Source organism: Puccinia triticina, chromosome 5A (assembly GCF_026914185.1).
Source record: "Puccinia triticina chromosome 5A, complete sequence".
Classification (NCBI taxonomy): Eukaryota; Fungi; Basidiomycota; class Pucciniomycetes; order Pucciniales; family Pucciniaceae; genus Puccinia; species Puccinia triticina.
Genome location: NC_070562.1, coordinates 3,949,144 through 3,976,601, shown reverse-complemented (window position 1 = coordinate 3,976,601; position 27,458 = coordinate 3,949,144). Strand labels below are relative to the sequence as shown.

General features: G+C 47.2%; 6 protein-coding genes across 6 annotated transcripts; all 6 read right to left on the bottom strand.

The window, feature by feature from the left end:
* Positions 1-1,173: 1,173 nt before the first annotated feature.
* Positions 1,174-3,097, bottom strand: PtA15_5A496 (uncharacterized protein; the record flags this gene model as incomplete). The annotated part of the gene is made up of 4 exons (XM_053169263.1): positions 1,174-1,227; positions 1,298-1,332; positions 1,517-1,888; positions 2,995-3,097. 4 exons carry the CDS (start codon positions 3,095-3,097, stop codon positions 1,174-1,176), a joined length of 564 nt encoding a protein of 187 aa, XP_053020478.1.
* Positions 3,098-6,866: 3,769 nt separating this feature from the next.
* On the bottom strand, positions 6,867-7,340 carry PtA15_5A495 (uncharacterized protein; the record flags this gene model as incomplete). Its single annotated transcript, XM_053169262.1, has 1 exon — positions 6,867-7,340. The coding sequence occupies one exon, from the start codon at positions 7,338-7,340 to the stop codon at positions 6,867-6,869; it is 474 nt and encodes a 157-aa protein (XP_053020477.1).
* A 1,868-nt stretch (positions 7,341-9,208) lies between these two features.
* PtA15_5A494 (uncharacterized protein) lies at positions 9,209-11,433 on the bottom strand (the record flags this gene model as incomplete). The annotated part of the gene is made up of 2 exons (XM_053169261.1): positions 9,209-9,219; positions 10,896-11,433. 2 exons carry the CDS (start codon positions 11,431-11,433, stop codon positions 9,209-9,211), a joined length of 549 nt encoding a protein of 182 aa, XP_053020476.1.
* A 1,228-nt stretch (positions 11,434-12,661) lies between these two features.
* PtA15_5A493 (uncharacterized protein) lies at positions 12,662-14,035 on the bottom strand (the record flags this gene model as incomplete). Its single annotated transcript, XM_053169260.1, has 3 exons — positions 12,662-13,051; positions 13,208-13,527; positions 13,642-14,035. The coding sequence occupies 3 exons, from the start codon at positions 14,033-14,035 to the stop codon at positions 12,662-12,664; spliced, it is 1,104 nt and encodes a 367-aa protein (XP_053020475.1).
* Positions 14,036-20,412: 6,377 nt separating this feature from the next.
* Positions 20,413-20,843, bottom strand: PtA15_5A492 (uncharacterized protein; the record flags this gene model as incomplete). Its single annotated transcript, XM_053169259.1, has 2 exons — positions 20,413-20,480; positions 20,561-20,843. The coding sequence occupies 2 exons, from the start codon at positions 20,841-20,843 to the stop codon at positions 20,413-20,415; spliced, it is 351 nt and encodes a 116-aa protein (XP_053020474.1).
* A 3,192-nt stretch (positions 20,844-24,035) lies between these two features.
* Positions 24,036-25,342, bottom strand: PtA15_5A491 (uncharacterized protein; the record flags this gene model as incomplete). Its single annotated transcript, XM_053169258.1, has 2 exons — positions 24,036-24,864; positions 24,972-25,342. 2 exons carry the CDS (start codon positions 25,340-25,342, stop codon positions 24,036-24,038), a joined length of 1,200 nt encoding a protein of 399 aa, XP_053020473.1.
* Positions 25,343-27,458: the final 2,116 nt, after the last annotated feature.

The window sequence follows — 27,458 nt, the reverse complement described above, 5'->3', positions numbered from 1 at the left end:
TCACACACATATTTCTATCTTTTTTTGTATGATTATTACATTGTACCTGTCCATTTTCTTTTCCCTGCTAGATACTCACCTCTACAACTTTTTGTCAATTTAATGTGGTCAATTGGACCAAATGCCATCCGACAAAACCCTTTCGGGCCTTCTGCGATAGGCGCAATTTCAGAGATTCCATCCGGAGAAAGAGACGTGAGGGATTAGTTACATGGCTACATACTTGACGAACTTAACTAAGTCTCTTCGAAAGAGGGACTTGTGAAACAAGCTTTTTTTGGCAACTTCACTGTTTCACAACTCCCTCCTCGGAGTCCTCCGAATCGAAGGCTGGCGCTCCGCCGTTCGCATACTTGAGTTGTTGATCAGGGGCCAACTCCCTACAGCAAGCATTTCCTGTCCCTCATAGATCAAGATTTTTGAGTAAGTCTTCATCATTCAATTGACTCGGACCGCTCACTCCTATGAACAGGCCTCATAAATAAATAAAAGTACTCCAACTCCGGCCACAACACGCGTTAACTCACGACTTTCAGAAATGGAAAAGTCGACGCGTCATCTTTCCTCGCCGTTTGGTACGAATGTGTACACACTTTTGAATCAATTTCCACTGGTCAAAGACTTTCATTATTTGAATTTGGAAACTTTTCCATGGAACAAGAAATAAGAGAACTGTTTGAAGTGGAGGTCCAAATCAAACATGTGTACGCGCTTATAGAATTGATCTTTTACTTGAAGAAACGATATTGCTAGTCTACAAAGCTGAAGAGTCATTCATTTTGGTTTTGTTTTGAGCAATACTTTTATTCCCACTCATAAGCACGAAATAGATGATAAAGAGAAAATGAAAGCTTAGCATAATCATTATGTATTGAATTTTAGTGCATTTTGCTCTTTTTTTAACAATGAATAAAACAGTATTGGAGTTGAAATTTCAAACTGGGCATGTATATTGGTCTAGTGATAGGCTTTTTGATTTTGTTTGTTTTTTTTTGGATTGATTTGTTGATTATATATTTATGTAAATTGATAGGGTAAAAGTTGAGAATGCACAAAGCTAGGCCTTGTCAGCGTAAAAAATATCTTAAGATCGTTCTGAATGTGAAATAGATTAGCTAGGAGTGGGACCTTTTGTATGTGCGGGTTCAAGTGCAAAACGGGAACTGCATAGGTCTAGGCAGTATCTTGAGGATAAATGTTGCTGTGCAAGGCCAGAGGAACCAGAGTCTGGGGAGAAGAGAATTCGCCGTGTCAGAATCTTCAGTTGAGAAAGGTAGTGTTTTGGAAAATGGCTGACCTTAGATTGGACTTTAGTACAAGCGCCCGTAGGCACTCCAAGTTTTGGCGCGGGTCAAGTGCGGTGAGGGAGTGTCAACGAGACCGCTCATTCGGTAAGGTCGTCCATACATGCCCATTCCCATGCCCATGCCCATGCCCATGCCGCCCATGCCCATACCCATGGGACCCATGCCCATCGCTCCCATCCCCATCATTGAGCGTGGTCGAGCCATCATACCAGCGCCGTAGGCTGATCCGGCACCATACATGGACGGACCGGCACCGTAGCCGCCCATTCCGCCGTACATGCCCGGGCCACCATAGCCACCACCAAGGCCCATGCGCCCCATCATCGGATCCATGGAGTAAAGATCACCTCTCATCATCTGGGCGCGCATCATCTGCTCCCTGGGGCTCGAGCCCATCATGCCCATTCCATACGCACTGCCGTACATGTTGTTTCCACCTAAGTTTCCGCCGAAAGAAGCTCTTCGTCGATGTGCGGCGAAATTATCTTGCTCGAGTTCACCAATCGTCGATCCTCTAGGACGACAGTAATCTAAATCCTCGTCGTCGTCGACGTATGTTTGATGACCTAGCTGATAGTTGGCTACAGAAAAATTAATCGAAATGGCTTTCGTCAGTCAATCTGAATCATAGTTTTATGGGTCCAATCATAAAAGGCAAAAGGATCGTTCAAGACGATGATATTTGAAAGGAGGGATATGAAATAGTTCTGGGAGGTTCATAAATCTTGAAAAGAGATCAAACCTTGTGAAACTAAGAGAAGCTTTCTAGAAATCTGACACGCGGATTAGGAATGTTGAGGAAAGAAATGTTTTTTTTGGAGTTTATGATTTTTTCGGGGCTGGAATTTAGTATTCTGTTAAAAAGATGGGGAGCAGTTCAAGAGGAAGCAGGAGAGCCAAAAATCAACGAAGTCGGGAACACGATTTCGTCTAAACTCTCAGAGTTTTCTGTTGGGGGATAAATCAGACGGAAAACTGAAAAGGTATAATGAGACCTGGGCCCACCCGGGGAAGCTTGAAAAAGCTTTCTGAAAAGGTGATTGAGCTGAGTAGAAACAACTTGGGGATTGAAGCTTCCTGAGTGGAAGTACGAGCGACTTTTATACGATCTTGCGGAGGATTTTCGCTAGCAGATCAACTGCTTGGTAGGAAGTTCGTTGCAGAGTGCCAAACTCGAGTTTTCTGGGCATTCAACAACGATTTGGAGCTTCGGGTGATAGGTACAGAGCTTTACAGGCTCTCATTAAACTTTCATTTAGGTCGTTGTGAGGGCAAGGTACCATCTGGGAGAAAGGGGGGATAGAAACGGAGCTCGATAGTTCTTAAAAGCTATATGAACTGGACCTCAACGCCGCTCATGGATCCAGATTCAAACCGACCTCTATGACATTGCGACTGTGTGAGGAGACCTCGACAGTCCCCTCCGAGGTCCCAAATTTCACAGGTACATACGGCGAACGTCAGGATGCTAGCAACTCGGTCGCGATGGCAAATAGTTTGATTTAAGCCAATGGCAGATAAGGTTTAGGGAATACATCTAGTAAACCGTTTGAGAGATAGTGGCAGATGCATTTGCCCTTCGCCGTGACGTTTTCTTTATCAACCGAGGTCTCTAGCGCGCGACCCGAACACTGGGGTTCAAAGACTGCAGAATATAGATGCAAAGCACAAGAGTCTTGGTACTCACATGGTCGGCGCTGCAGAAAATTTTGACCACGCTGGTCACCCGGGTAACGCCCACCAGGATTGAAATTCCGACTCTCACTTCGATATTGGGGGCCGGCTGACATGGGTCGGTTTATGTATGGGTCACCATGTGTTGACATGGCACGCGGATATGACTGCATTTCTGCGACCGGAAATGCTTCTTGAAGATTGTTGAGAGCTATTGGAGCTCTTTTAATGGTCTCGAGTTCGTGGTTGAGATGACTGCCGAGAGCTTTAAAGGAAGTTCCGACGACTAGTTGGTAGCAACGTTCCAGAGAAACCCATGAATCAGTTACGATGCACTCATCCATAAAAATTAGAAAGAGCAGCCATGATGCAAGGCGATTTGAGCTCACTTGTCTTAGACTTGGTGTCGGTGGAGTCGACCGTGGTTTCTACGTTGTCTTTGATTCACCAAATAAAAAATTCGAATGAAACTTGGTCGCTTGAGGGAACCGCGGTGATATTCGCGAAGAGGACAGACGTTTATGTATTCACTTGAAGCTCTAGACGGCTCTGGCACCAAAGCTAAACTGTAAACTGTACGACAAGAGTGCTCCTGGTGAAGAAATCGTTACACGCTTGATCTGACAAATGGTTCTTGTCGTTGTGACGAAGTCGCTGTAGATGCAGTGCCACTATGTAAAAGGTCAGATGTTTCTTAGGCGTTGCCCCCAGACAACACGGCACTTTGTACGTCAGTCGATGTCGATGAGCATAAAGTTGAGTCTGCGGAGAGTTTGATTTCAAGGAACCTCAGCTATACAAACTGTGTGCAATAGAGAGGGATGCCAAACGGGTTTCCGATTATATTAATAACTTATTTGCGGAGTCATATTTAGGTTAATATCTGTTGAATAGACATGCGCCAGCCGAGGTGGGCCAGGCGGCAGGCCAAATGAACTCAGATGACTTGGAAACTCTTCACGGTCGAAATGAATAAAAATGTAAGAAGGGGGTGTTAATGGCGAATACTCTGGAAAGTTTAACCCAGAGGCGTGAGCTGTGCGAAGGAGTCGCAGTGGCGGTTGTTTGTACTGCCTTTACATCACGGCCACCTTGATCAACCATTCACTAACGTTTGATCATCCTCGTCCAGTACCGTAAGGTTGTGGGCGATGTTATTACGAGATTTCACTACAGCCCTCATCCGCCGAGTTGGTCTCAGCGATCCCGCATAGTGGAGAGTGACACAATCTACACGGCGTTTGATGGAGTCATGCTTCGTAATGCATATGCTCTCTGCAATTCCAGGAGCTCAGCATGAAGCACTTTAAGTTTTGGTGACAATTGGTTTGAAGTGAAAGGTTAAAAGGAACGATGATGAGAAGAACCAAGTCGAAAGATTGGTGGAAAGATTCATGGACACGCTCGCGCAGCTGAAAGATAAAACAGGTCTTAATTCGGGTGTCACCGTCTTCATTCCATTTCGGTAGCAATCCTGATTTTCTTGAGCAACCGGTGCTGTGGTGGGGCATTGGTGGGACCGTGGGATTGCCGTCAAACTTCCATCGGGGTGCGCAAGGTGCACGAGGGGGCACAAAGCGAACCCCATATTGCAAGCTGCGCAAGTCCTGCGCCGCAGCACCCATGATTTGACGTGGCATGTTCACCTTGGTTCGATATAAAAGCTCGACATGTCCCGGGCTCCCGAGGGGACCTGCTCACAACTGCCTTCATGGCTTTTGTCACGTTCGGCCTTGCCTCAAACCACTTGAGAGCAACTGCCCTGCCGTGGTCCCAGTTGACCTCTTTGGCTTGTTTTTGCGGTACCGGGGACCGAACGAGATTATCCTTGGGAACCATTAAGCCGGCCTGCCACCCGATGTCTCAACGAGATTTTCTGATGGGTGGGTATAGGCGACTAGGATCCCGAACATAACTCTTTTAACCACTCAATTTCATTTCTACTGCCTTGATGTCTTCATACTGCTTTCCTTCAGCACATGTCATCAGATGATGTAATTGAAGGCCCGTACCATACAAAAATAGTTTTTCCGGCGCCCACAAAACTTTTCTTACTTTCGCCTCTGCTGCAAAGAGGTTTCATAACAGCGTACCAGAAGCAATCTGATCTTCTCGGACAAAAATGTTCACCTGTATCCGTCCGAGGTGATGGAAGCTCCACAACACCACTAATCACCGCCTGTCGGCCCGATCTACTTGCATCGGTCCGAGTTCTTCCTGCCCAAAAACTGCGTCCGAGCGGAAGGAGGGCCGGTGTCGAGACAGTAGGGGGTTTCAAAGTTAAAAATCAGGTCGCGCAGGTCCCAGGAATCAGGAAAAAAAATGGACCTGGAACCTCTCCTGCGGACCTGATTTCCTTCTTCGAAAAAAGCTCCAGGGGATCAGGTCCAGGAGCAGGAAAAAGGTCAGAAACACCCCCTCAAGGGTGTTTTCACCTATCCTCGATCACACCCGCATACCGGCCATCGAGTGTGAGCCAGCACACACTACCACGCACGCAACTCGATGACCGGTCGGGTCTCAACCGGCCATCGAGTGACACAACACTCGATGGCCAGTCGGGTCTGTACCGGCCATCGAGTGACACAACACTCAATGGCCGTTCGGGTCTGTACCGGCCATCGAGTGAGACAACACTCAATGGCTGTTCGGGTCTGTACCGGCCATTGAGTGAGACAACACTCGATGGCCGGTTGGGTTTGTACCGGCCATTGAGTGAGACAACACTCGATGGCCAGTCGGGTCTGTACCGGCCATCGAGTGATGTGTCACTCGATGGCCGGGTGGGGTTGTACCGGCCATCGAGTGACGCAACACTTGATGGCTGGTCAGGTCTGTGCCGGCCATCGAGTGACACAACACTCGATGGCCGGTTGGGCCTGGACCAGCCTCGCGGGGGCATTATTGAGTTTCATTTGAATACAGCGATGTGTAACCGCTGTGTACACGTCCTTCCGGGACCCCGGTGGCAAGGGACAAAAGGGTTTCGTGCCCAAGTTTTTGCAGGTTGAGAACTCCTGGGTGCAAGATCAGGAGATTCTTGCATTTGGGGGCGTAGGTTGGTGTTTTTGGCAGTGATTTTTTTTCCTGGAAATCGGACCTGATTGTGTTCCTGCGCAACCTGATTTCAACTTTGAAACCCCTAGTGAAAAATGAACCGCGCATACTGGGCTGTACTGGCCGCTTGGCTACCAAGTTGGCACCACACTGCACTATCTTGCAGTCTTCAACACTTGTCCCTGAAGCCTACACTCCTTTGAAGAAGAGTAAGATTGCAGACCAGATAGCTACTCCCCGGCAGACTTTTTAACGGGTCGCTATAATTTTACAAACCATATTTTACAGTACATATGGTTTGTAATTCAGAAGAAATGTAAAATTCAATAAAGTCGCCCTAATATGTAAATTTACAACACATGCCCCCAAAAATTAGCTTGCAAATTGGAAGGTTTGCAAGACTACTTTTGCAAAATCCAACCCTAGATTTCCAATATCTAATTTTGCAATCCATCCTTCACGCACCTTATGGTTTGTAAAAGAAAAGGTATGTCAAATGACATTTCAGGCGCAAATCTTACAACTTTGCACCTCATTCACCCACAAACCTTTATGAGCTGCAAATAATGTATTGCAAAACCGTGAATCAGACCTCAAAAATAGAATTTTGCAAACCATAATTTGCAACCCTCAAAGCAAACCTCTGGCATTGATTTCTGGAGGAGTCACATAAGTATAAATTCACAAAAAAAAGATAAAAACACGTGTATTTATTTTGCAGCCACAGGGACATAAGAAGTGGAAAAAAGAGCAGAAAAAACACAGAAACAAGTGGAAAAAACACGGAAACAAGTGTAAAAGGCTGGAAAAAAAAATGAAAACTACACCCTACACAACTTTCCTGATCCTGCTAGAGCGCCTGGATCCTTGCGGGCTTGGTTTTGCTTCTTTTGGAGCCATGACCTTCAACTTCAAACAAAGAGGCGCCTTTGACGGAGCCATTTGACATGAATCTTGCTTTTCTTCCGCGCCTTTGGGAAGGGATGCAGCCGCTTGTGGCTGGGTGCGACCTTCTGATTGATCCACGGTTTGATTTGTCAGGATAGAATCATCCGGAAGGAAAGATTTGTCTGGATCGCGCGCTTCGGAGGGTTCTGGCTTCCAAGCTTCGGAGGGGTCATCCTCCAGGAACAAGAAGTCTAGATCGGCTGAGTGATCTACAAGGAATGATTGATCCTCTTCAAGGATATCATCGGCTTCCTTGTTGATTTCTGCAATTCCTGATTCACCGCTTTCCGATTCAGAGTCTTCTTTGATTTGTGCCTTTTTGTTTCTTGTTGTTGCCAATGAGGATTTTCCCATTTTTTTGCTTGTTTCCTTACTTTTTGCTTGCGGAGGCTCCTGATGAGCGATTGAAGTTGAGTTGTGAGAGACATTCAAAATTGACTTCAAGTCTTTGAAGGGGATGTTGCCACTAGCGTCGGGATTATCTTGCTTGATCCTATCAATGGCCTTCTCGACGTACTCTTCCTCCAAAGGGGTCCACACGCGAGAATAGAAGACCCAACTGGTGAATGGATCTGCTCCGGCAATCGAACTTGGGACCCGGTTGATTTGTTGCGCAAAACCGTCATTTGCGGCGTCGTTATGAAGCCAAACAGCAGTCAAACTGCCCTTATCGGCGGAGATATTCGCACTTCGCAATACCTTACACCAATAATGGTTAACTTTCCAGTAGCCTCGAGATATTAGCGTGTAGATATGCCCTCCAACAGTCAACTTGAATGGCCAATTGGTTGTTGCCATGAATTCGAGCCGGTGAGCGTTGCTGGTGCTGCCAGTGAATTCGATATGAAAATGCAGATGAAGAGGTGCTGGATGATCTTTGTTGAACTCTAGCTTTGATCGGTCAATGATGTAGTGAGCAAGATTTGTGTGATTAGCCACAATGGCGATTTCGGACGAGACCTTTGACAGTTTTGCTCTCTTTTTTGGCTTTGGTTTTGAAGAGGGCTCCGGGTTAGTGCACAACTTGCAGACAAGCCCCGAGACTGATATCAAACCAGATGATTGCCAGAGATTGATCAACTTTGCAACATCTGAGTAAGGGATGTTGTTTTCGTGGAACATGTACGGCTCGACTTTCAGGACGTGCAATGTTCGGTGTTCTTGATCAGGATGTGATTGCGGCGTCTCGCGATTGAGCTGACAGGTGAATTCGCGTTGTTCCTTCACAGAGAAGAGCTCGTTGTAGGCAGCCCGTTTGTGGAGTTTGGGATCCAACAAAACCTCCAGGAAACAATCACACGATGCAAAAGCTCCGGGTATAAACTCTCCCGGGTACTTATCGCGCACGGCTTCAAAGACGCTGTTCTGGCCCCGTGAAATCGTCGATCTGATCGTGTTGCTTCCATTTAATTCGCCTGTGACTCGACAAGAGAAGTGGTGTGCAATCTGGGTGAAAATATCGCTCCCCTTTCCACTAATACCACGAGCCCACAGCGGACTGAAGAGGGCATACATTGATTCCAAACCTGCGGAGAGCCAGCAGCGGTTTGATCTCTTGGGGTTAGTTGTGTTGGCGCGGTATGACGCATAGGCGGCCCAAAGATTCTTGTTGAAGTTCCTCGATTGTGGCGGCCGCCCGGTTTTCTTCCCAACAAGTTCTTCTGTAGTGTCTGGCGGTTGTCCATCATTTACATATTTGGTTCCTCTCTTGCGCTTTTTTCCCAGGCCCATGGTGACACCAACGTCTTGGCCTTTATCACCTGCCCCATAGCTTATCTGAACTCCTTCCATCAGCGCCTTCCAATCGCGCTCGAGCATGTCGACAAATGTGTAAAGATCTATCATTCCGAGCATCAAACACTGTCTTCCATCACTATAGATGGTGGCAAAGTGAGTCTTCGTCAGTGGATGATACTAAGATTGTAAAAAAAAACTAATTTGTGCTTACCTCAGGCGATAATATGTCCGATGCAAGCTCTCTTGGCCATTGGTAGTGTCAGGAAGCCCATCAGGCGTATCCTCAAGTCGTGGTTCTCGTGAGGGAAACAAGAGTGCCTCAATATCTGGAACGGTCCACCAGTCTAGCCATTTTTGAACTTTTGGATAACATCGTTGAATATGGTCGACCTTCTGTTCATGAGTTTGGCCATCGGGTGTGGCTGGTTCCAGGAGATCCATTCAAGCCTTTCTGAAGGGCTCCTAAGGAAGAAAATGTAAAGGAATCAGTTATTGGCTTGGATGTTTAAGGGATGTAAAAATGAACAGTTTTCTTTTGCAAGAGTTGTAAAATAACTTTGCAAGAGTTGTAAAAGTAATTTTAAAACTCATAATGCAATGCAAATTTATTTTTACAAACTATGAATCAGAATGAGAAGACATACCTCTTGATCGACTGTTATGAGTGACCGATTCCGCTTGACCCGTGTAACTGATTGACGGAAATGCTCGCGGCACCCCTTCAACATCCTCCTGACCTCTTTGCGAGTTCCTTGACAAAAGACCTCCAGGTAAGCGGATACAAATCCTTCTACTTGAGCCGTCAAGAAGTCCACGACTTGTTGGACAAGAGTGTCACGTTCGGCAGGTGTGATTGAGGCGGCCAAAAACTGTCGAAACAACGTTGCAAAGTGAATCTTGTAGTATTCTTCACTCAAGCCGCGGATCCAAGTGAGTTGAATCGGAATCCATCGTTGGAGCTCGTCGCAAAACATTGATGTCGTTAGCAAGTAACCATTCTCGAAGTATCGGTAAGTTACATCCGATAGAAGGCCTCCGCTGTACACTCGATTATCACTGTCACGAGCCATTAATCGGTCCGAAATCCATTTGGTTTGGAATGTGAAATGCTCATTCTGCGGCATGAATGAAGATGAAATGATCCACATTCCCCGCCTGTAGAAGTAGTGAACCAAATTAGACATAAGTAATTAAAACAAAGATCAACAAAATTACTCACGCAGACCATCCAAACATGGTCAAGAGGAATTTGTCCCCAACACCGTCTTCAAGTTTGTCCGGGGCCAAGCCCAACTCCGCAAGGATGGTGCGGCGGTAATACGCAAGCCAATCTTGGTTTATGTAAGCCGGGTGTATTGCTACGACACTGTCAATATCAGCGGTCGGATCTGAAGCCTTCCCCATCTGCAGGAGAAGAATGTACATGTCAATAAATCAAAGAGGGAGAAAGAAGGCAGTCAAAAATAACAAACCTTCAGCGCAAGCGCTGTTGCTTTTGGATGTTTTTTTATTTCGGCCTTCAACTCTTCCTTGGCCATATGATCCGGCTTTTTAGCCTCGGGCCACGGGTGAGGGTGAGTGCCCTTGTGTCTGAGGATACCCCAACCGGTTGGAAGGTGGTGGTCGAATCGAATTGCAACTGAGTCTGGGCACCTTTGATGTGAGACTCTGCCCTTGCACTTGTTTGCCAGGCCTCTGCATCTCATTTTCCTGTGAATAAAGCAGTACAGTCAGTAGGTTGTAATTTTATTTTGCAGTTGATATAGGTTGTAATTATATTTTGCAAACGTTTGTAAAAAAGTTTGCAACCCATATGATTTGTAATAGTGAGTTGCAAACCAACTTACTTGTTACTAAACTTTTCTTTACCTGCCTTTCCAGTCGGGGGGGTTCCAGCCCAGTTGCACGATGGGTTATCGCAGACGAGAGCGCCAAGACAGAAGTATCGTGTGACTTTCCAAGTGCGATTCCGGCGATAGTTGACAGAGCACGTCTTGGAGAAGCCAACGGTCCCAAAGTTAGTGATCTGTTCGCCTGGTAATCGTAGAAATGTAGTGCGTCCTTTGGGGTAGATTGGGTATCCTTGCTTATCAAGGGTACACCCGTGATCAATGTATGTTTCAAATTTATCTTCTAGTTCTGGAAGAAACCACTCCTTGTCTTTTGATAGGCGTTTTGGAGGAAGGGATTCTCCATCATCAGAGTTAGAGTTGTTGGCGGAGTCTGAGCCATGGCCGTTAGTGTTGTCGGAATCGGAGCAATCGGCATCATCGGAGACAGAACCAGAGTCATGTTCACTTTCAACAACCCCGCGGCGACGATGTCCTTTGGAAGGCCGTTTAGGAGGCTTATAAGCAGCGGTGTCGTCGTCCGTCTCGGAGTCGTTATTTTCAACACGACCATTTGCAAATCCTTCATTGTCAGCATCATCGGAGGAGGTCGATTCAGATATTGGTGGGTTGCTGCATGAAGAATCCCGATCACGCCGATTTTTCGATACCTTTGGAGGTTGCCTTCTATCCTCCACGCGGTCGGGCTTCTGAGAAATCAGTTCCTTCAAGTTAGTTTTGTTCGGCTTTGGGAACTTGATGGGGATTTCTCTTTTTGGAGAATTCTTGGGGCTTTGCTGGGGGCGGTTCGGGCTCTTCAGGACTTTGGTTTGGGACTTCTTTGTGTCTTGAGAGGAATGCTTGACGTGAGAATGAGGCATCTTAGTAGAATCAGAATCGGAAGAATTTGAGCTGAGTGGGGGAATGAGACTGTGAAAAGCGCGGATGGGATTGGATTCTCTGGGAGAGGGTGAGGGAATGGGACTGGAGGGAGGGAGTGAAGTCATCGGGCTCGTTGGGCTAGATGGCGGAATGAACAACGAAGGGCTTGTCTGATTCATCGTAGTTGGTGTCACGCACTAGTCGGGTTTGTCGTGGGAGATGGGGGAGCCGGGTGAGTAGCTGTCATTGCAGCGGCGGGATCCTGGAGGGGCCGTTTGTGTTTGTGGTGGGGGTATTGGGGAGGTTGGTTGCATGGTGTTGTCGGGCTGATGTCATTTTTTTGATATCATTGTTGTCTGTTAGTAGAATCTTGATGTCTGTTGGTTGAATCTTGATGTGCGTTGAACATTTTGCTTGATCGATTGCAAATGCCGGGCTGTTGTATTGTAAATTTATATCCCACGGCAGCCAAATGTATATTTACATACATATTTTTACAATACATCAACGCTTGCAAGACTATGGGTTGTAAAGTTCTACTTTTAAATATGATTATGTAGTTACACAACCTTGCCTTGCAAGACATGCAAGGTATGGCCTGTGAATATCTGGTATAAGCGCATCTGATGAAATTTTACAAACCTTTATTTACAGTAGTTTTATTTACATACCTCCAATTTAGGATGATGGTTTGTAAAATTATATTACACCCCACCCCTAGTGGATTTTTGCGCCCCTCCGTATTTGCGGCACATATGTGCCGCAAAATATGGTTTGTAAAATTCTCTTCACCGCTTTTTAACTACACAAGCCAGCAGCCTTCAGGTCTCTTGCTAGGGGATTCATGACATATTTTCTGAGGGCTTTTCGAGCCCTTCTTTTCCCTCCCTTCATGACTTTTGACTTGATCATGCTCAGGTCAGCGTTTACGAAAAAAAGGCAACTTAAAATCCGAAAAGAACAAGCATTTTTTGTATTCCACAGCAAATTTGATTCTGACGGGTATTAATGAAAGAAAATATTTTACAACGAGAGAAAACTGATATGTACATGCCTTCGAGTTCGGTGAAAGTCTACAACAAACTATATACTTATGTATTGCAGCAGTCATTTTGCAGGAGGATTCGGAATCATCATTCCATTTGCGAAGTAGGAATCCTTTTATCGTCTGCATATCAGACCAGAACGCTCGTCCGAAACATGGTTTCTGAGGTTGGCGATTGCAATTTATGATGCTCGTGTGGAAACCGACCAGTTCTTCTCGCTGGAGATATCTAAACTCGAACCTGAATCTGAATCTATTGTAAGATTTTCTTTAGAGCTATGGGCGGACTGATAGCTTCCGTCGCTAATTCGTCCCGAGGCGGAGCACAAATCTACAGAGTCTTCATCATTGGGGTTTGCTATGCAGGTGCTCGAAGGTTGACTGGGCTGGATGAACCAGAAATCCGGATAGGCGCGACGGCCAACGTTACCCCAGATCAACGCCACTCCTAGCATACAAAGTACACTCGACATAACGAAACCGACGTATCGCCAACCGATTCTGATAAAGGCGGGTTGGATTGTCCCAAGGAGGGCGGTGCCTCCGGCAGGTGGATGGACAAGACCAAATAGCTTTTACCAATAAATTCATAATGTAGAAACAAATCATTAGTATCAACTGAGTCTACATTTTAGCAGTCCCCTCATTCTGTTGGTGAAATCAGAACATTCATAGTGAGTAAGGTCGGAGGCCCAACCACAATTTCTGGAACAAAGAAGAAGAAATACCTTTTGGAAGATCAGTGTGCTCAGGACAGCGACACAAGCCCATAGCCACACTGTCTGATTGCTCAGCTGGCCAGCAATCATGATCTTCTGATGAGCCTCGGCGAGAAAAATCTTCGCTATCATGGTAGCCGACATACTGGCAAACAGATGACTGAGAATGGCATTGCGCGGTGATGCTGCAGGCGAGTGGGGAGTCAGATACAATATAATCGCCAGGGCACCAACGAATCCTAGACTGAGTGGTATCGGAAGAGAGGAGAAGGGTGTCAAGGTGTTTATGGCAATTACACTTATCAAGCCAAAAACCGTGCAGAAGCAAGCTTTGATGAAAGGGAAGAAGATGTTTGAATAATCAGAAAGTAAGGCATAGCCCAACCATCAGTTTCTTCCCCATAAGCTAAAAGTTCAAAACAGCAGAAGAGGAGGGACTTTACCAAAAAAGTATTCTTCCACCACAAGAGGCACATTGAAGGTGTCAAGCCACCGGAGCATCCATATCGGGCGACAGATACCATCCTTTCGGTATCCAAGGAAGCGTGAAATCCAAGAAGGTAATTTTGGGCGCACATCATAGTTGGCCAGCTTACTGAGCAGGCGAACCTTTCGGCTCGAAGGGGCGCCTGTGGTGGAGACTTGGCTTTCTACATCACTCAAACTCTTGCAAGTGGCAGGGACCGCGGAGCTTTTCGAGTGAGACGAATCTGTATCTGACGAGGCCGTGCTTCCCGCTCTGAAGGATCGGGTTGCAGTAGTGATGATCCGCTTGTCATCGTCCACACTTTCATATCCAGAAGAATATTCGTCAAACTGTTTCGAGTGAGTTGACATTATAGAAGCCCGTTTGTAAGTGAAGGAACTAAAGTGACCTTGAGAAGTACAAATATGAGGAAATAGATATGGGTCGTTCAGGGTCGTTCAGGGTTGTTCAGGGTCGTTCAGGATCGTTCAGGGTTCTTGTAAGCTACTTCTCTAGTGATTGAGGGAACCAGAGCTGATCCTTTTATGTCTGGGATACAATGAAAGCCAATTGAGCTACGCACCCACGCTGAAGTATCTTCAAGTACTGATTGAGGAGAATTGTGACAAACCTTGCGAAGAGTGGAATATGTACACACCGGGGGTACTTCCTGGCAAGCGGGTTCGTGGATGCGACGGGTGACGCCGGCTTTGTGAAACCCACGTGGAATTCACTGTGCCCCCGTCGGTATCACCCATCCTCACCCATCGTCAAAAATTGGTGGAGACGACGGGATAACCAGTTGTCTCCACCCTCCTGGGATCTCCTCGTGATGATAGAATACCGGTCGAGCCGACAACAACACGGAATTGTGTTCAGCGGGATTTCCTCGTCTTTGGGAAAGACGAAGAAGCCACGGGATCGCTGTGGAGCCGACAATAACCGTGCTTGATCGGATTCCCTCATCATTCCGATGTTCCCGTCAAGATCTGCGGGTCTCCCAGAAGCAACGGTGAAACTGATCTAAACTGATACTTTACATGTATTGTGTATTGTGCGGTATCGTATTGAAATGCACGTATTTTTTGTGTATCTGTTTTCCAATACTGCAATACACATTATTTTTGAAAAGCGTATTGGACTGCTACAGTGTATTTCACTGTGTATTGGCGAAAATATGTGTATCGTATCTGTATTGTATTGTATTTTGACATATTGTGTTTACCGATAATCTTGGACCCGGCGCTCTTTTTTTATGGATTTATGCAAGAGGATTTAAAATTTTGAAACCTTTTGAAACTGTGTTTCTGCCTTGGATGTCTCACAGCCTTCATGTTCCCTGTCAGGTCGGAAAGCGGCCGGGTTCTTGGAGGACCCAGGAAACCCTACACGGCAGTTGCGCGGATTAAGGTTTCGCCCGTCAAAACTGCCGTCAAAGACAAAACACCCGCCAGGACCCTGGCAAGCGCGGCCAGAGGGTACGCATGAAAATGTATGAATGTTTAAAGCCACTTTGGCTCACAACCAAACATGATAAATGGATTCTGAAAAGATGGGCACATGTAGGCTTAAAGGGAGAATAATGTACTGCTAACTTTTCCTCAAAATGTGGTAAATGTTGGCAAGAAAAGCCAAAAATGACTTTTAAAAATGTATGAATCCCACGATTTTTGAATTGATTTTCATGCGTACCCTCTGGCCGCGCTTGCCAGGGTCCTCACCCGCCTGATTGACCGCCCACCTGTCGGCCTCCGGTCAGCCGTCAAACTGCCAGCCAAATTAACAGCCGAACAGCCGGCACATGACTTCAGGCAAGTTTAACATAACTTGCCTGGGGTCGGTTGGCCAACGAATGCGCTTGACCTGACAACAGCCGGTGGGAACAGTGGCAAGATGCCGGCCTCCAGGCTAACCCCAAAAAAAGGGCAGAGGGCCAAGACAAAGTCCGCCCATCAGAGGGACACGTCACCCTCGGCCCTCTCATTTTTTCCAAGTCCGCTCATTGGATCACCGCCACCCTCCATCTGCCCCACCCTCACCAACCCACATCCTCAGATGTGTCCCTCTGCCCCTGCCTCCTCCTTGCCCGGCCCACACCCCATCCACAGCACGCCCACCTCCACATCACATCCTCCATCAAGCTCCGCACCTCGCTCGGCTCTCACATCCTCCATCGAGCTCCGCACCTCGCTTGGCTCCATTGGCTCCTTCCGAGCCACGTTCAACTATTGCTCCTCCTCGTCTTCCTCCTCGCCTGCTCGCTTCTGAGCTTATTTTTACTATTGGTCGATCTTTCCAACCACAGGGAACGTTGCAAGGACCCGCCGAGATTTGTGCGGTCACTGATGGCCAGGCCTTTTCTTCTCATCACGGCCTATAAGCTGAGGGAACACCGCACCAACCAACCACGCCAAGCCCATGATGAGCCCATCCCACCGGCTGAGTTTGAGCAGCACTTTGGCTCTGTTATTGGTTGGTCCTCGAGAACTGGGTGGTGTGGCTGAGAGACCGAGAGGCTGATGCTCCTCATTTGCTTCTCCCCTGCAGAGTTGTCAAGCAACGCATTGGGCAGCTCGATTGTTGCCGTCTCCATAAAGGGTGATCATCGAGCTCGGCGTTCCCTCAGGCACGATTGTTGGGTTCGACATCAACACGACCCTCTTTAGTGGCAACAAAGCAACGGCCTGCTCGGTCTATGGCCTTGACAGACTCAGCCCTGCCCCGGACTCGCCGGATGATGCTCAGGTGTGCCCTCCGCGTATAAATAAGTATGGGGACAAACCGCCGCAGGCAGAGTTGTTGGCGCTTCTGGAAAGAGAAGCCGCACTCTCCCTCTAGCTCGGTATCAAATTGATTTTTCTCTCCCATTTCCCTCTTGCCATTTATTCATAGAAAAAGCTGAAAAAAAACATAGAAGAGCCAAAAAAAGAACAAAAGCGATGTAAAAAAACCATAAAAACCAAAAAAAAGTGCCCTGGCGGCCATAAAAACTTTTTGAGAGTGCCATGCGAGTCGACCCAACAAACTGGGTCAAACCTGCGTGATTAGCGGGCAAATCGCCGGCGATTTGTGGTCAAAGGGCGGTCAAAAAGCCCTGACCGGTTTTTGTAGGGTCTCGGGTTGGACGGCGAGTTGCCGGATGGGTCAAGGTGCCCTATGTTTCGCCAGCGCGTTCTCTGATTGCGCATTGGCGGGGGTGCCGCCAAGTTTGGTGGTCCGCTTGACGGTTGACCGGAGGCCGGCATGTGAACGGTCATGAATGGCTGGGGCGCGTCCGTCAAATTGACGGCCGAACTTTGGGCGCTTCGGCGGCAATGTGCAACTGCCGTGACTTACGCGCTATGTGGACCCCGCGGCCTGAGAGAATTATGACTTTTGGTGGGGACTTTTTTAGAATCACTCTCCCTCATGAGCCTCTGCATCATTTTTGAAATTGTTTACATTTCTGGGATGGCCCAAGCTGTCCCTATCTTTCTACTATTTTTTCCCATCATCAACACCTCTTGTTGAGCTGTAATCAGAGTTGTAACATCATGGATTCCAGATTCTGTACAGTGCAACATGTGTGATACGGGATATAGCCAACTAGATGAAGTTGCAAAAAAAGACATTTGAATGTCATTACATATCCCTAAAAATAGGAGAATAGGTGGAAAGATTCTCCTTGATGTTCTGCATCTTTTGTTCCCCTACAACTCAATCACACAATGTGATGTGATGAAGCTACACAGGATTGAAAAAGGCCAAGTTCATGATTCTCTCAGGCCGCAGGGTCCACTTAGTGTATAAGTCCCTCCTTCGGAGGGTCCCTGCGGGACGGCGTCCCCCCTCCACAAAGAGAGGGACTTAGTTAAGTTAGCAGGAAACCCCTTATAAATGACCGTAACCTAAAATCCAGAATTTCAACAAAATCCATACATTTTTTGACCTCATTCATACACGTTTTGTGCGTACGCTTTGAGGATTTCCCAAATTTTCATACATTTTCCATGCCTACCATTCCTGCCGAGGGGGGGGGGGGTGCAAAAAAAAACAAAACCTGGGGTGTGCTGCCAAGGTGGGGCACTGGGGTACCAAAAATAAGCCAAGCTGTGCTGCTGAGGGGGGGAGGGCTACGGGTTTTTCTGGTGCACTCTCAGGAATTTCATACATCTTAGTTACTACCCTCTTGTACCCAGGAAAAATTTCATACACTTGAAGTGCTTACCATTGAGGCCAAAAAAGCCCATTCATACCATTTTTGTGCCTACCATTTTGGGTTTTTGCCAAAAAATTCATACATTTTTGTTACGGTCATTTACAGGGGGTTTCCTGGGTCCTGTTCTTGGTTGGCCCCTCTGTTGGAGCAGAGGGCAATGAGTCGGAAAGCTAAGGCATGGGTCCCAGGGTCTACAAACTGCCCTGGTTCTGAATATGAGCTCAGATTTTCACTGGCTCTACTCCAACATTGAGCTTAACAAAGCCTCCCAGTGAGGCAGCCCCGCAGGGTCTCTGTCTCACAGAGAGGCTTCCTGCAAAAAGCTGTATCTGGCCTGAGAGCCCCAGGAATATCAGCCTGTATCAGGCTTTTTTTTACTTTTTCCTTTTTCGTAAATCAACCGTCAGCCCGCTGAGGCTGCCCCTCAGGACTGAAGAAGTGCTTGGGAGTGCGCTTCTTCTGATGCAATTTAGGCCTTGTAGCTGCCAATATACAGCATGTCCAAGTAAGGTTGCGACTTTCGCCGCAAAAATCAAAAAATATGCGCGCACTCGCAGAAGCCCGTGCGCAGTCCGTGCACGGAAAACCCCCGGGGATCCCGCGGGGGGGCCCGCAACAAGGGGTGAGGCGGCGGGCCGGCTGGATCGGATCACCACAGCAACAACGGCAGCCATCCACTCCCCACAATCTGGACGGTCTCCATCCTCAGCCTGGTACGATCATTGCCCACCCTTTGCCCCCATCATCCAAGTAAGTTCCCCACCCCCTCCTCTCTCTCACTCTCACTCAAATGTGCTATAGAAAGTCAACTCACACAGCTTCCTTTCCTAGGACCAATGTATTGTGAATATTCGGCGGCATTCAAATACAGTGTTGTTCGGGCGGCCCGTAATGGACAGTCTTTAGGCGAAATCAACGAGAAATATGGGACTAGCGTTAGCTCTGACTCCCTCCGACGCTGGTGTCTGCTCTACAAGAAAACTCGATCCGTCATTGCCAACCCCAATACCTATCAAGTCAGGGGCCGTCCATTGGCTCTAAGCGACGTCGAAAGGGCATTTGTCTTACGTATGGTCACCAAAAAACCCACCGTTTATCTTGCAGAGATACAGGAGGCGTTACTCAAACAATTCAACACTAGCATCACGATCCAAACCCTATCAAATGAGCTTCATTTACGACTCAACTTAAGCCAAAAAACGATGCGCAAGGTCCACCCAAACCAAGATGCACAACGCCGAGCCGAATACATTATTTTGATGGCCAATCACAATCCAGAATGTCTGGTTTTTACTGGTATGTTTGACTCCTTTTTCAATCAAATAGGAATGCTGCTTACTTACTTTCTTCATTCTTCATTTTAACCTAGACAAAAGTGGTGTATCTTTAGATGGGGTTCTCCGCACCCAAGGTTGGGCTCCCTTAGGGGAAAGGACACAAAGGGTCCCAGTCGTGCGTGCGACTCACCGATTCAATCTGATCCCAGCTGTGGCTCTCAGCGGGCTTGTTGCGGTTACGATCCAGTCGGAAAATGTCAAGCGAGTCGACTTTGAACACTATTTGAAACACGTTTTGGTAAGCATCCTCACTTGAATATTCCTTTGACTATGTTGTGATCCTGATCCTGCAATGGTTTCTTGAGCTTCTGAATATGAATCCCTTCCCAGGACCCCAAAGTGTGCTTGTGATGGATAATGCGCGAATCCATCACAATGGCAACATCGAGCGGCTCGTTGAGGATCATGGATGTCACTTTGTTTATCTCCCCCCATACTCCCCGGACATGAACCCCATAGAAAAAGGATTCAGTGTCCTGAAGGCATCTTTGCGCAAATACGCCGAATTGGACGGAGGACCAAGCGATGGTGAAGAAATCAAGGCCTTTGCCAGGTTGACCCTAACCCCTAAGCTCATGCGAGGCCTATTCCGAGGCTGCGGATACACTGACTAGCTCATCCCGACTAACTCACTCCGTCCTTACGCTAGCTGCCCTTGTTATCATTTCTCTCCTTACGCTATCTCCCTTGCTGCCCTTGTTATCATCACCCCCCAACTAGCAGCTCTCTATGTTCTCATGGTTTCTCATTGTAAGCGAATAAATGCACAATATTATAACTGCCGAGACAAGTGATATGACTGCCAAGACAAGTCCGAGAAGAAGAGAATCTACAGTGAGCAAAAAGAGCCAAGACAAGTGATATGACTTCCAAGAAAAGTCCGAGAAGAGAATCTACAGTGAGGAAAAAGGAGAGAGAAAGCCAATTCAAGAGAGCAAGCCGATTCAATCTGTGAAAGGAAAGACACTTGCACAATCTCTGCGGTCTCTCCTTGCTCCAATCTTTGCGGTCTCTCACTCAATCTTTGCGGTCTCTCACTCATGTGGTCTGTTGCTCATTCTGGCAGTCTCTCAATTCTTGTATGGATTTCTCAAGTGATACTTTAATCTAGGATACATAACAAAGTAATAAGAAAAATAAGAGAAAGAGGTTGCAGGGAACAATTGCAGAGAGATCAGGTAGGACGATTGCAGAAAGATCAGTTCGGACGATTTCAGAAAGAGGTCGCATGGTTGCACAGGATCAGAGATTGCAGAAAGACGCCGCAGAGGAAGAAGGAGGCTGTCGAGAGACTTCTCATGGAAATTGACTTGTTTGGTGTAAGTAACGCCCGTAGGAGTTCGCTGATTTGATGAGCGCACGGGCAGGGGCATCTGGAAATTCACTATTGGCGAGTTCCTTGACTTCATAGCATTTGAACATCGACCAGTGGGTAATTCCAAGCTTGTTGAGGGCTTCTTCCACTTGGTCGATCCGTACATGAGCATAGCGGAAGAAGTCGTCGAGTGTGCTAGTGTCCGCCAAGGGTGTACTAGGAGCCGAGGTGGGGAGCGCTTGTGGCGGTGGTTCAGGAGTTCTTTCTGCGGCATGTTCATCATGCTTGCACACATGCTCACCATGGCCGCTTGCATGGACACAGCCCATGCTGGAGCGGTATCCAAAGCCGGCGTGGGAGCGGGGGCCAAAGGTCCAGAAGAGCTAGCAGGGGCTGCTGATGTGGGTTCAGAGTCCTCATCGTGGTCATGCTCGTGCTTGGATTTAAATTTGAACGCCAGGGTCTTTGGCGGGATCTCGAGGGTAACTTCTTCTGGGTTTGATCTCTGTGCACAACATGTCAGCCTTGTTGGAAAATCATTAGGGCTGAGAATGAGAAAACTTACAATTAACTTAGCCCATTTGCTTGCTCGGGTCATGGTCAGCTTAAAGTATTGTTTTGGGTTATCGGGGTTGACACAAATGTTCGCCTCAGGACTACCAGAGAGACCCTTGGCAGGTTCGTGGATCATGTGCAATTGGGTGATCAAGTCGCTGAGTGAGGCCAAAGCTTGAACCCCTTCCAATGGTTCCTCAGTCGGGGCAATGGGAACAGGTGCTCCGCCTGCATGAGTTCTTGTGAGCTGCCTCAATGCAGACTCCGCCTGAATTTAACAGAGAATCTGTTAGTTGCCAATCATGGGATTTAAATAAACCAAGGCAAGACTCACCTGTGCCGCGACCTTGGGATCTTTCTGGTGTATTCGGCAGACGATCTGTTTTGATTCCAAAGTCCCCTCGGCAACCTCAAGGAATCGCGTGAAGATTTCCGCAGAATCAAGTGCGGTTTTGTGGCTGGCTGCAAATATGCCACCAGATGGAATCACTATGTTCCAGTAGAGGTTCCCTGATTCTTCCTGTTCTGCTGCAAATAATCCAAGGCCAACGCTGACGAGAGTCTTGATACGGTTGATGACTGTAGCTTTAAAGAGATCCATGTCAGGCTTGTTTGTCTTCCAATCGATGATGATCCTGTTGCGGTCAGATGGAACCCAGTTGGTTGGGAGAGCAGGGGGGGTTGGGGAGGCTTGGGATTGCTTGCGGGTACCGCCGCTGTTGGCCGGTTGATTAGGAACGGGAACAAAAAACACATATTCTATGTGGATTGGGACCTCGGGGCGGCCGAAGGTTGATGCAGCACTTTGTTGGGTGAGATTTTTGGAGACACTGGAGGGAGGTGGGTGAGTGGGAGGGGGGCGAGCTTGGCTGGATGCTGGAGTCAGGAGTGAGGGGTCCATGGCCTGGCTTCTGATGAATGTGTCTTGGCGCCAATTGCGTTCTTCAACGAGGTGAGAAGTTCCATCAAAGAGCGATGGAACATGGCGCTCCTCCGGCGGCGTAATTGGATGGTGGAGCCATTCGGAAAAGTCTAGGGTTTGGTCGCCCATTCTGCACCCAGAACATATGCGGCCAGCCATGTCAGTCGAGAAATCCGCTGGAAAGAATAAGATAAGGGCCTGAGGGACTTACCGAGCTGTGGAGACGGTCCTGATCCGAAGCCAAGGTGTTGTGGGGAGTGGATCGCTGCCGTTTGCCGTTGCTGGATTGCTGTGGTGATCCGATCCAGCCGGCCCGCCGCCTCACCCCTTGTTGCGGGCCCCCCCCCCGCGGGATCCCCGGGGGTTTTCCGTGCACGGACTGCGCACGGGCTTCTGCGAGTGCGCGCATATTTTTTGATTTTTGCGGCAAAAGTCGCAACCTTACTTGGACATGCTGTAAGGCCTGATCCTTGCATTTGAAGTTTTCAAACACCAAGAAAAGCGGACCATATTGAGAGATTTTTTTTTTTTGTAAATACATGTGGCTTTGTATCAAAAGCTGTTTCAATCTATTGAAAGGCAGTTGAATACTGCATTCTTGCTTACATCAACAGGAATGTGTCTCAAAAAGAGGCCTTTTTCAAACTGCTCTCCAGGCCATGAACCAAGTGCTATCAGCCTGTGACTGCCGCCAAATTAAAGAGGAGAAGCAGGCCTTTCTTTGGTATCCAAGGCGGGGCTCAGTTCTTTTGGGAAGTGGGGTTTTTGGGGGCACAAAGTTGGTCACCTGCAAAAACTAAGAGGTGTAAGCGGGGCTCTCAAGCCAGGAATCAGGGATTCCATGCAAGTCCCTCCCTGACGGGAGGTCGCACTTCGTGCGAGGCGCTTTGCGCCGCGCCCCCCGGCAGGCGAGGGACTTGTGCCAAGTTTGCTCCAACATCATCTACTGGAGAATGGTGGCTCCAAGGGTAATTTCCGGCGTCGGCCTTATCTGACAGATGTCAGGATAAAACCCCGGAGAAAAAACAAATGTATGTCTTATGTCAATACCAAGTTGAGGCAAAAGAGGTGCAAGCTTTTTGGTAAATACAATATTTAGCTTCCATTACAATACACAGTTTTCCAACAATACACATGGAAAACTGTGTATTGCCAATACAGATACAATACATGTATGTATCAGTTTCACCTCTGCCAGAAGTGATCTAGAGCCCAAGGGGCTGAATTTCCCTCCAAAAATCTAGACTTTTTGGGTCTAAACCTGACTTAGGGAAGGAAGTAACGGGGGAGGAGGTCAGCATCACCAAATAAGCATGAGCAGCAAAGAACAACACTCACTATTCAGGTGAGGATGGTGTTGGGTTGGGTAGAAATTAACTTGTTCAAATTGAAAACCAGACTGAAAAGTTTTGGAGCAAAAAGCTCTGCCCAAATGTCTCTGGAAACTTTTCATATTGATCCGGGGAGGGCAGAAACAGTAAACTTGCCCCAAACCATCCACAAACCCAAAACTTTCTCAAAAACCGTTTGACAACCCTAAAACGTTTCCGGAACCACATCTGAACTGTGAAACCGATTGGGGAACCTTTTCACCCCCAGAAACGTTTCCGGCAACCAAACTCAAACCTGAAACGCTTCACATTGGTTGCAAGAAACTTTTCTTGGAGCCATGGTGTATATTTGGTTTTGTAACCCGGTTTATCACCCGCGGTGGAGATGCTTTGCGAAAGAGAATCCAGTCAAAATCAATTGTGAGGGTATACTATTATCATTGGTAATTTCCAGAAAGTTTGGTTGACTGTGACATAGAATTTGGGAGAAACCCTGAAATGCTCAGTGAGAAGCCTATTCATCAAAAAATGGTATCAAGCACTTGCGCAGACGTTGAGAGGCGCATAGGGAAACACTGTACACAATCGTTGCATGAAATTTTCTTACTTTCTCCGATCATGTTTCCGACAGCCAGCGCATGAGTTTTTAGGGCTCGGACTTCCGGGAACACATGCTGATGGATAAATTTGTTCTGATTGTCTAATAAGAATGATTAAGTGATACTTGGGTCGTTGTTATATTTCTTCAACACAGACGCTTTCATCAATTCCAGCGCTCTTTTGCTAGTTTCATCTGGGCAATCGGCGCCGTGAGCTTGTATGATTTTCAAGTCTAGCATTAAATCATCCCGATCAGATGCCTTGATCCTCAAGTCGAGTTCCTTGTCTTTCCGGATTGATTCTTTCGACCGTTCCTCCTTGTCAAGCAGGAATTTCTCGCGTTCTAGTGCTAGTTTGTCGCGTGTTACGGAGATACTCTGTGTGCCATTTTTCTCATTTCTTCTATCATCTAGCGCAAGACTGTTTGACGAGGCCTCCAATTCCGGATCTGATTCATCATGGTGGGAAATCCATTGCAAGCCGGAAATTTTTCGTTTCTTATTTTCCGCCGGAGAAGAAGCGTGCTGCGAAGTTGAAGTGGGATGTGGCACTTTGCCATTGATATCGCTGGATTGTCTTTGCGCCGAAATGTCCGATGCCTGCTTGGCTTGATTCTTGCCGTTGACATGAATCAGGCTAAGTCCAGGGGGAGTCGAAAAGGTACCAGCGGCAGGATGGGTCGAAGTAGAACAAGATAGGGGACTAGGCTTGGTCGGAACCGGCATTCGAAATCGCGGGGTATCTTTGACTATTTCCCATACGGTTTCATACTGAAATTGGCGATGTCGTTGAGTCCTCGTGACGGTTTGCTCGCTAAAACATTCGTGGGCCAGTCGTCGGCAATGCTCTGGACTCGGGTTAGGCTGGGTTTGCTGACAATGTGCCACGATTTGGTGATATATGGCGTTAAACCGAAGACAGGCGGGCTGCAAGATACCCCATCTTTGTTGTTTTTTTATTCATCAACGCAGAATCAAATCGCAAAAAAGTGTTTTGCATTAGATATCTAGCGTCACTTTTACGTCGACGGTAGATAAGATCGTACGAACCGTTCTCGAACCCCTGCAGGAGTGCGTGAATTGCCGTGCCAATGGTGGTTGAAGTGCTCGCAAACCCGTTTGAAGAATTCTTCACCTCGTTGTTCGCTAGCGAAAATTGGATTCCGACTAACGTCTACCCAGGAGTGAGCGAGCTGCTCGTCCTCCTTGGTCGTCCAATTGGGGGACCTTTGTCGTTTTGAAACATTGATCCCGACAAAGTTCGATAGCCCGGTAAGACTGGTATTGGGTGAGTTGACATTCGAATGGCTGACGTCTATCGATTGCGGTAGCGACGAGGGCGAACCGCTGGCGGCGAGAAGTGGGTCGAATTTCGTAAGTGAATTCGCGCCAGAATCTGAGTCCGATCGAAGTTGGTCCATGTCGGAGCGAGAGGCAGAGGTGGACAAAAAGCTGGCCGAGTCTCACACTGCCGCTGGTTGGTTATGTAACTTCACATCAGCCAACTCTATCCTGGCTTAGCCTACATACTCCGTTTTATCGCCCCGGCTCGGGTCCCCGGATCCAGCCCTGCGTAAGCCAACTGCTTGCGCTATGTACAAGACTATCCGGCGGACACAGCTCCTGAAAGAGCCTGAAGGAACTGGTCCATGCTGTTCAAGCAGTTAATTTTGACAGTAAGCCTTGCAAGTGCCGGACTGTGACTTGAACATCCAAACCATCAAGCCTCTACGTGTATCAGGCCTAAAGCTCAAGGACGGTTTCAATTATGAAAAATGGTTACTTTTTTGTCCTCTACACAAAGGAGTGAAAATTAGGGCCGGGTGGGATTTAGATTGGTAAAAGTCTTTAGATACTGGGTTTGGGCAATGTTCAGTTCTATTCCAAAGAAGAGAGAAATAACTTTGGGTTTGAATCTTTGCCCCAGTAGGAGATCTCAGGGTTTCCAAAATCTGCATGCAACTGCAAGAGCATTCAAATTTTAAACCCCTATTTGAATCAATTTTGAAGGTTCAGCTAGTTTTTTATTTACAGGCTATTTAGAAAAATTGTGAATCTTGCCTTTTATCTCATCCAGTTTTTTCTCACTTAGGCCCCGTTTGGAGCCAATATAATTGTGCAATATAATCTAGAAACTTGTGACATCTGATCAAGTTTTGGCAGAGCTGATCAGATGTCACATAGGATGTCATGCAAAAAAAATCATGTATTGCCTGGATTATATTGGCTCCAAACAGGGCCTTATTTTTATTCATTTTCCACCTCTGTATTCAAAATACTGTTTCATTTAGTTTGTAGCAGCATCTGGTCACAAGACCTTCCTCATTCTTCTTTGATACTCCAGCTGGCTGTTTGTGAAATTTCTATTCTTATTGTTTTCTCTGGGAGCATGTGTTGAGATAGATGCTTCTAAAGATTTTGTGCTCTGACCAAAACAGCAGACTGAATCATGTATGTGTTGCAATTAGAGATGGTCACTTTCCATCTGGATACCCGCGCATGTTTGGATACATGTGGCCTCCTGTGGCCTTTTTTACCCATTTTGCAACATCTACATCTGCATCTGAATTTTACAGCGGGTACCCACTCTCCTGGGTGGATACCCGTGCGGGTATCTGCAGGTATCCGCCACTTAAAAGCTGGCAATCAAGATAGGCTCCTTTGGTCTTAGGGTTGTACAGCAATGTTATAAAATCTTGCGCTCTGGTAGTACTAGCCTCTAGGCCCAACTTTTGGGCTGCTGATTTCAGCCTCAAAGCCTGTATGGCTCCTGTATATCAGGAATGCAATCAGAAAAAAAACTCCAGTTCCTTTGTTTTTAACTTTGGGGCCTTGTGGGTAGCACAATTAGAATCCTGGAGTGATTTCATGTCAATCCGGCCCTTCGCCCTACATACCCCCTTCCCCGTGGCCAGCCGGGCACCCTCCTTGAGCTGACCTAGCCACCCAAAGGGGTTTCAACTGCCTGTACAGTGAAGCTGTACAGGCCTGTGGCTGAAATGCAGAAATCAGTTTCAGCCAAACAAGCCCGCAAGCTTAACATTGCTGGATATTAACCTCTGGGGCTAACTGCGGCCACTTCCCACCTGGGGGTCACTTCTGGTTGCAGAGCTTACACAACCATGGCAACCAGAAGAATTCCTCCAGTCGCCAAAGTTATATGACCTCTGCTACCGAAATGAATTCCTTCCTGGTGTTAAGCTTAACAGATGCTGCAACCAGGTGTGACCCCTCCTGGTTGTTGAATTTGCAAGACCTCCGCAATTGGAGAGAACTCCTTCCGGTCGCATATGTCATGTAAAATTGGCGACTGGAGCAATTCCTTCTGGTTGCCAAGGTTGGATGACCTCTGCACTGTGGTATTTATTCCTGTGTTTCTATACAGAGAAATGTAACAATTTCTTTTTCTTCTTTATACATAAAAGATATTGTAAAATTAACCCCATAAATGGACTTTTAACACAAAATAACCTACAGTCACCCACTGGAATGACCCCTCTATCTCCACCGGTTTAGGAGTTACACAGATTTCAGCCT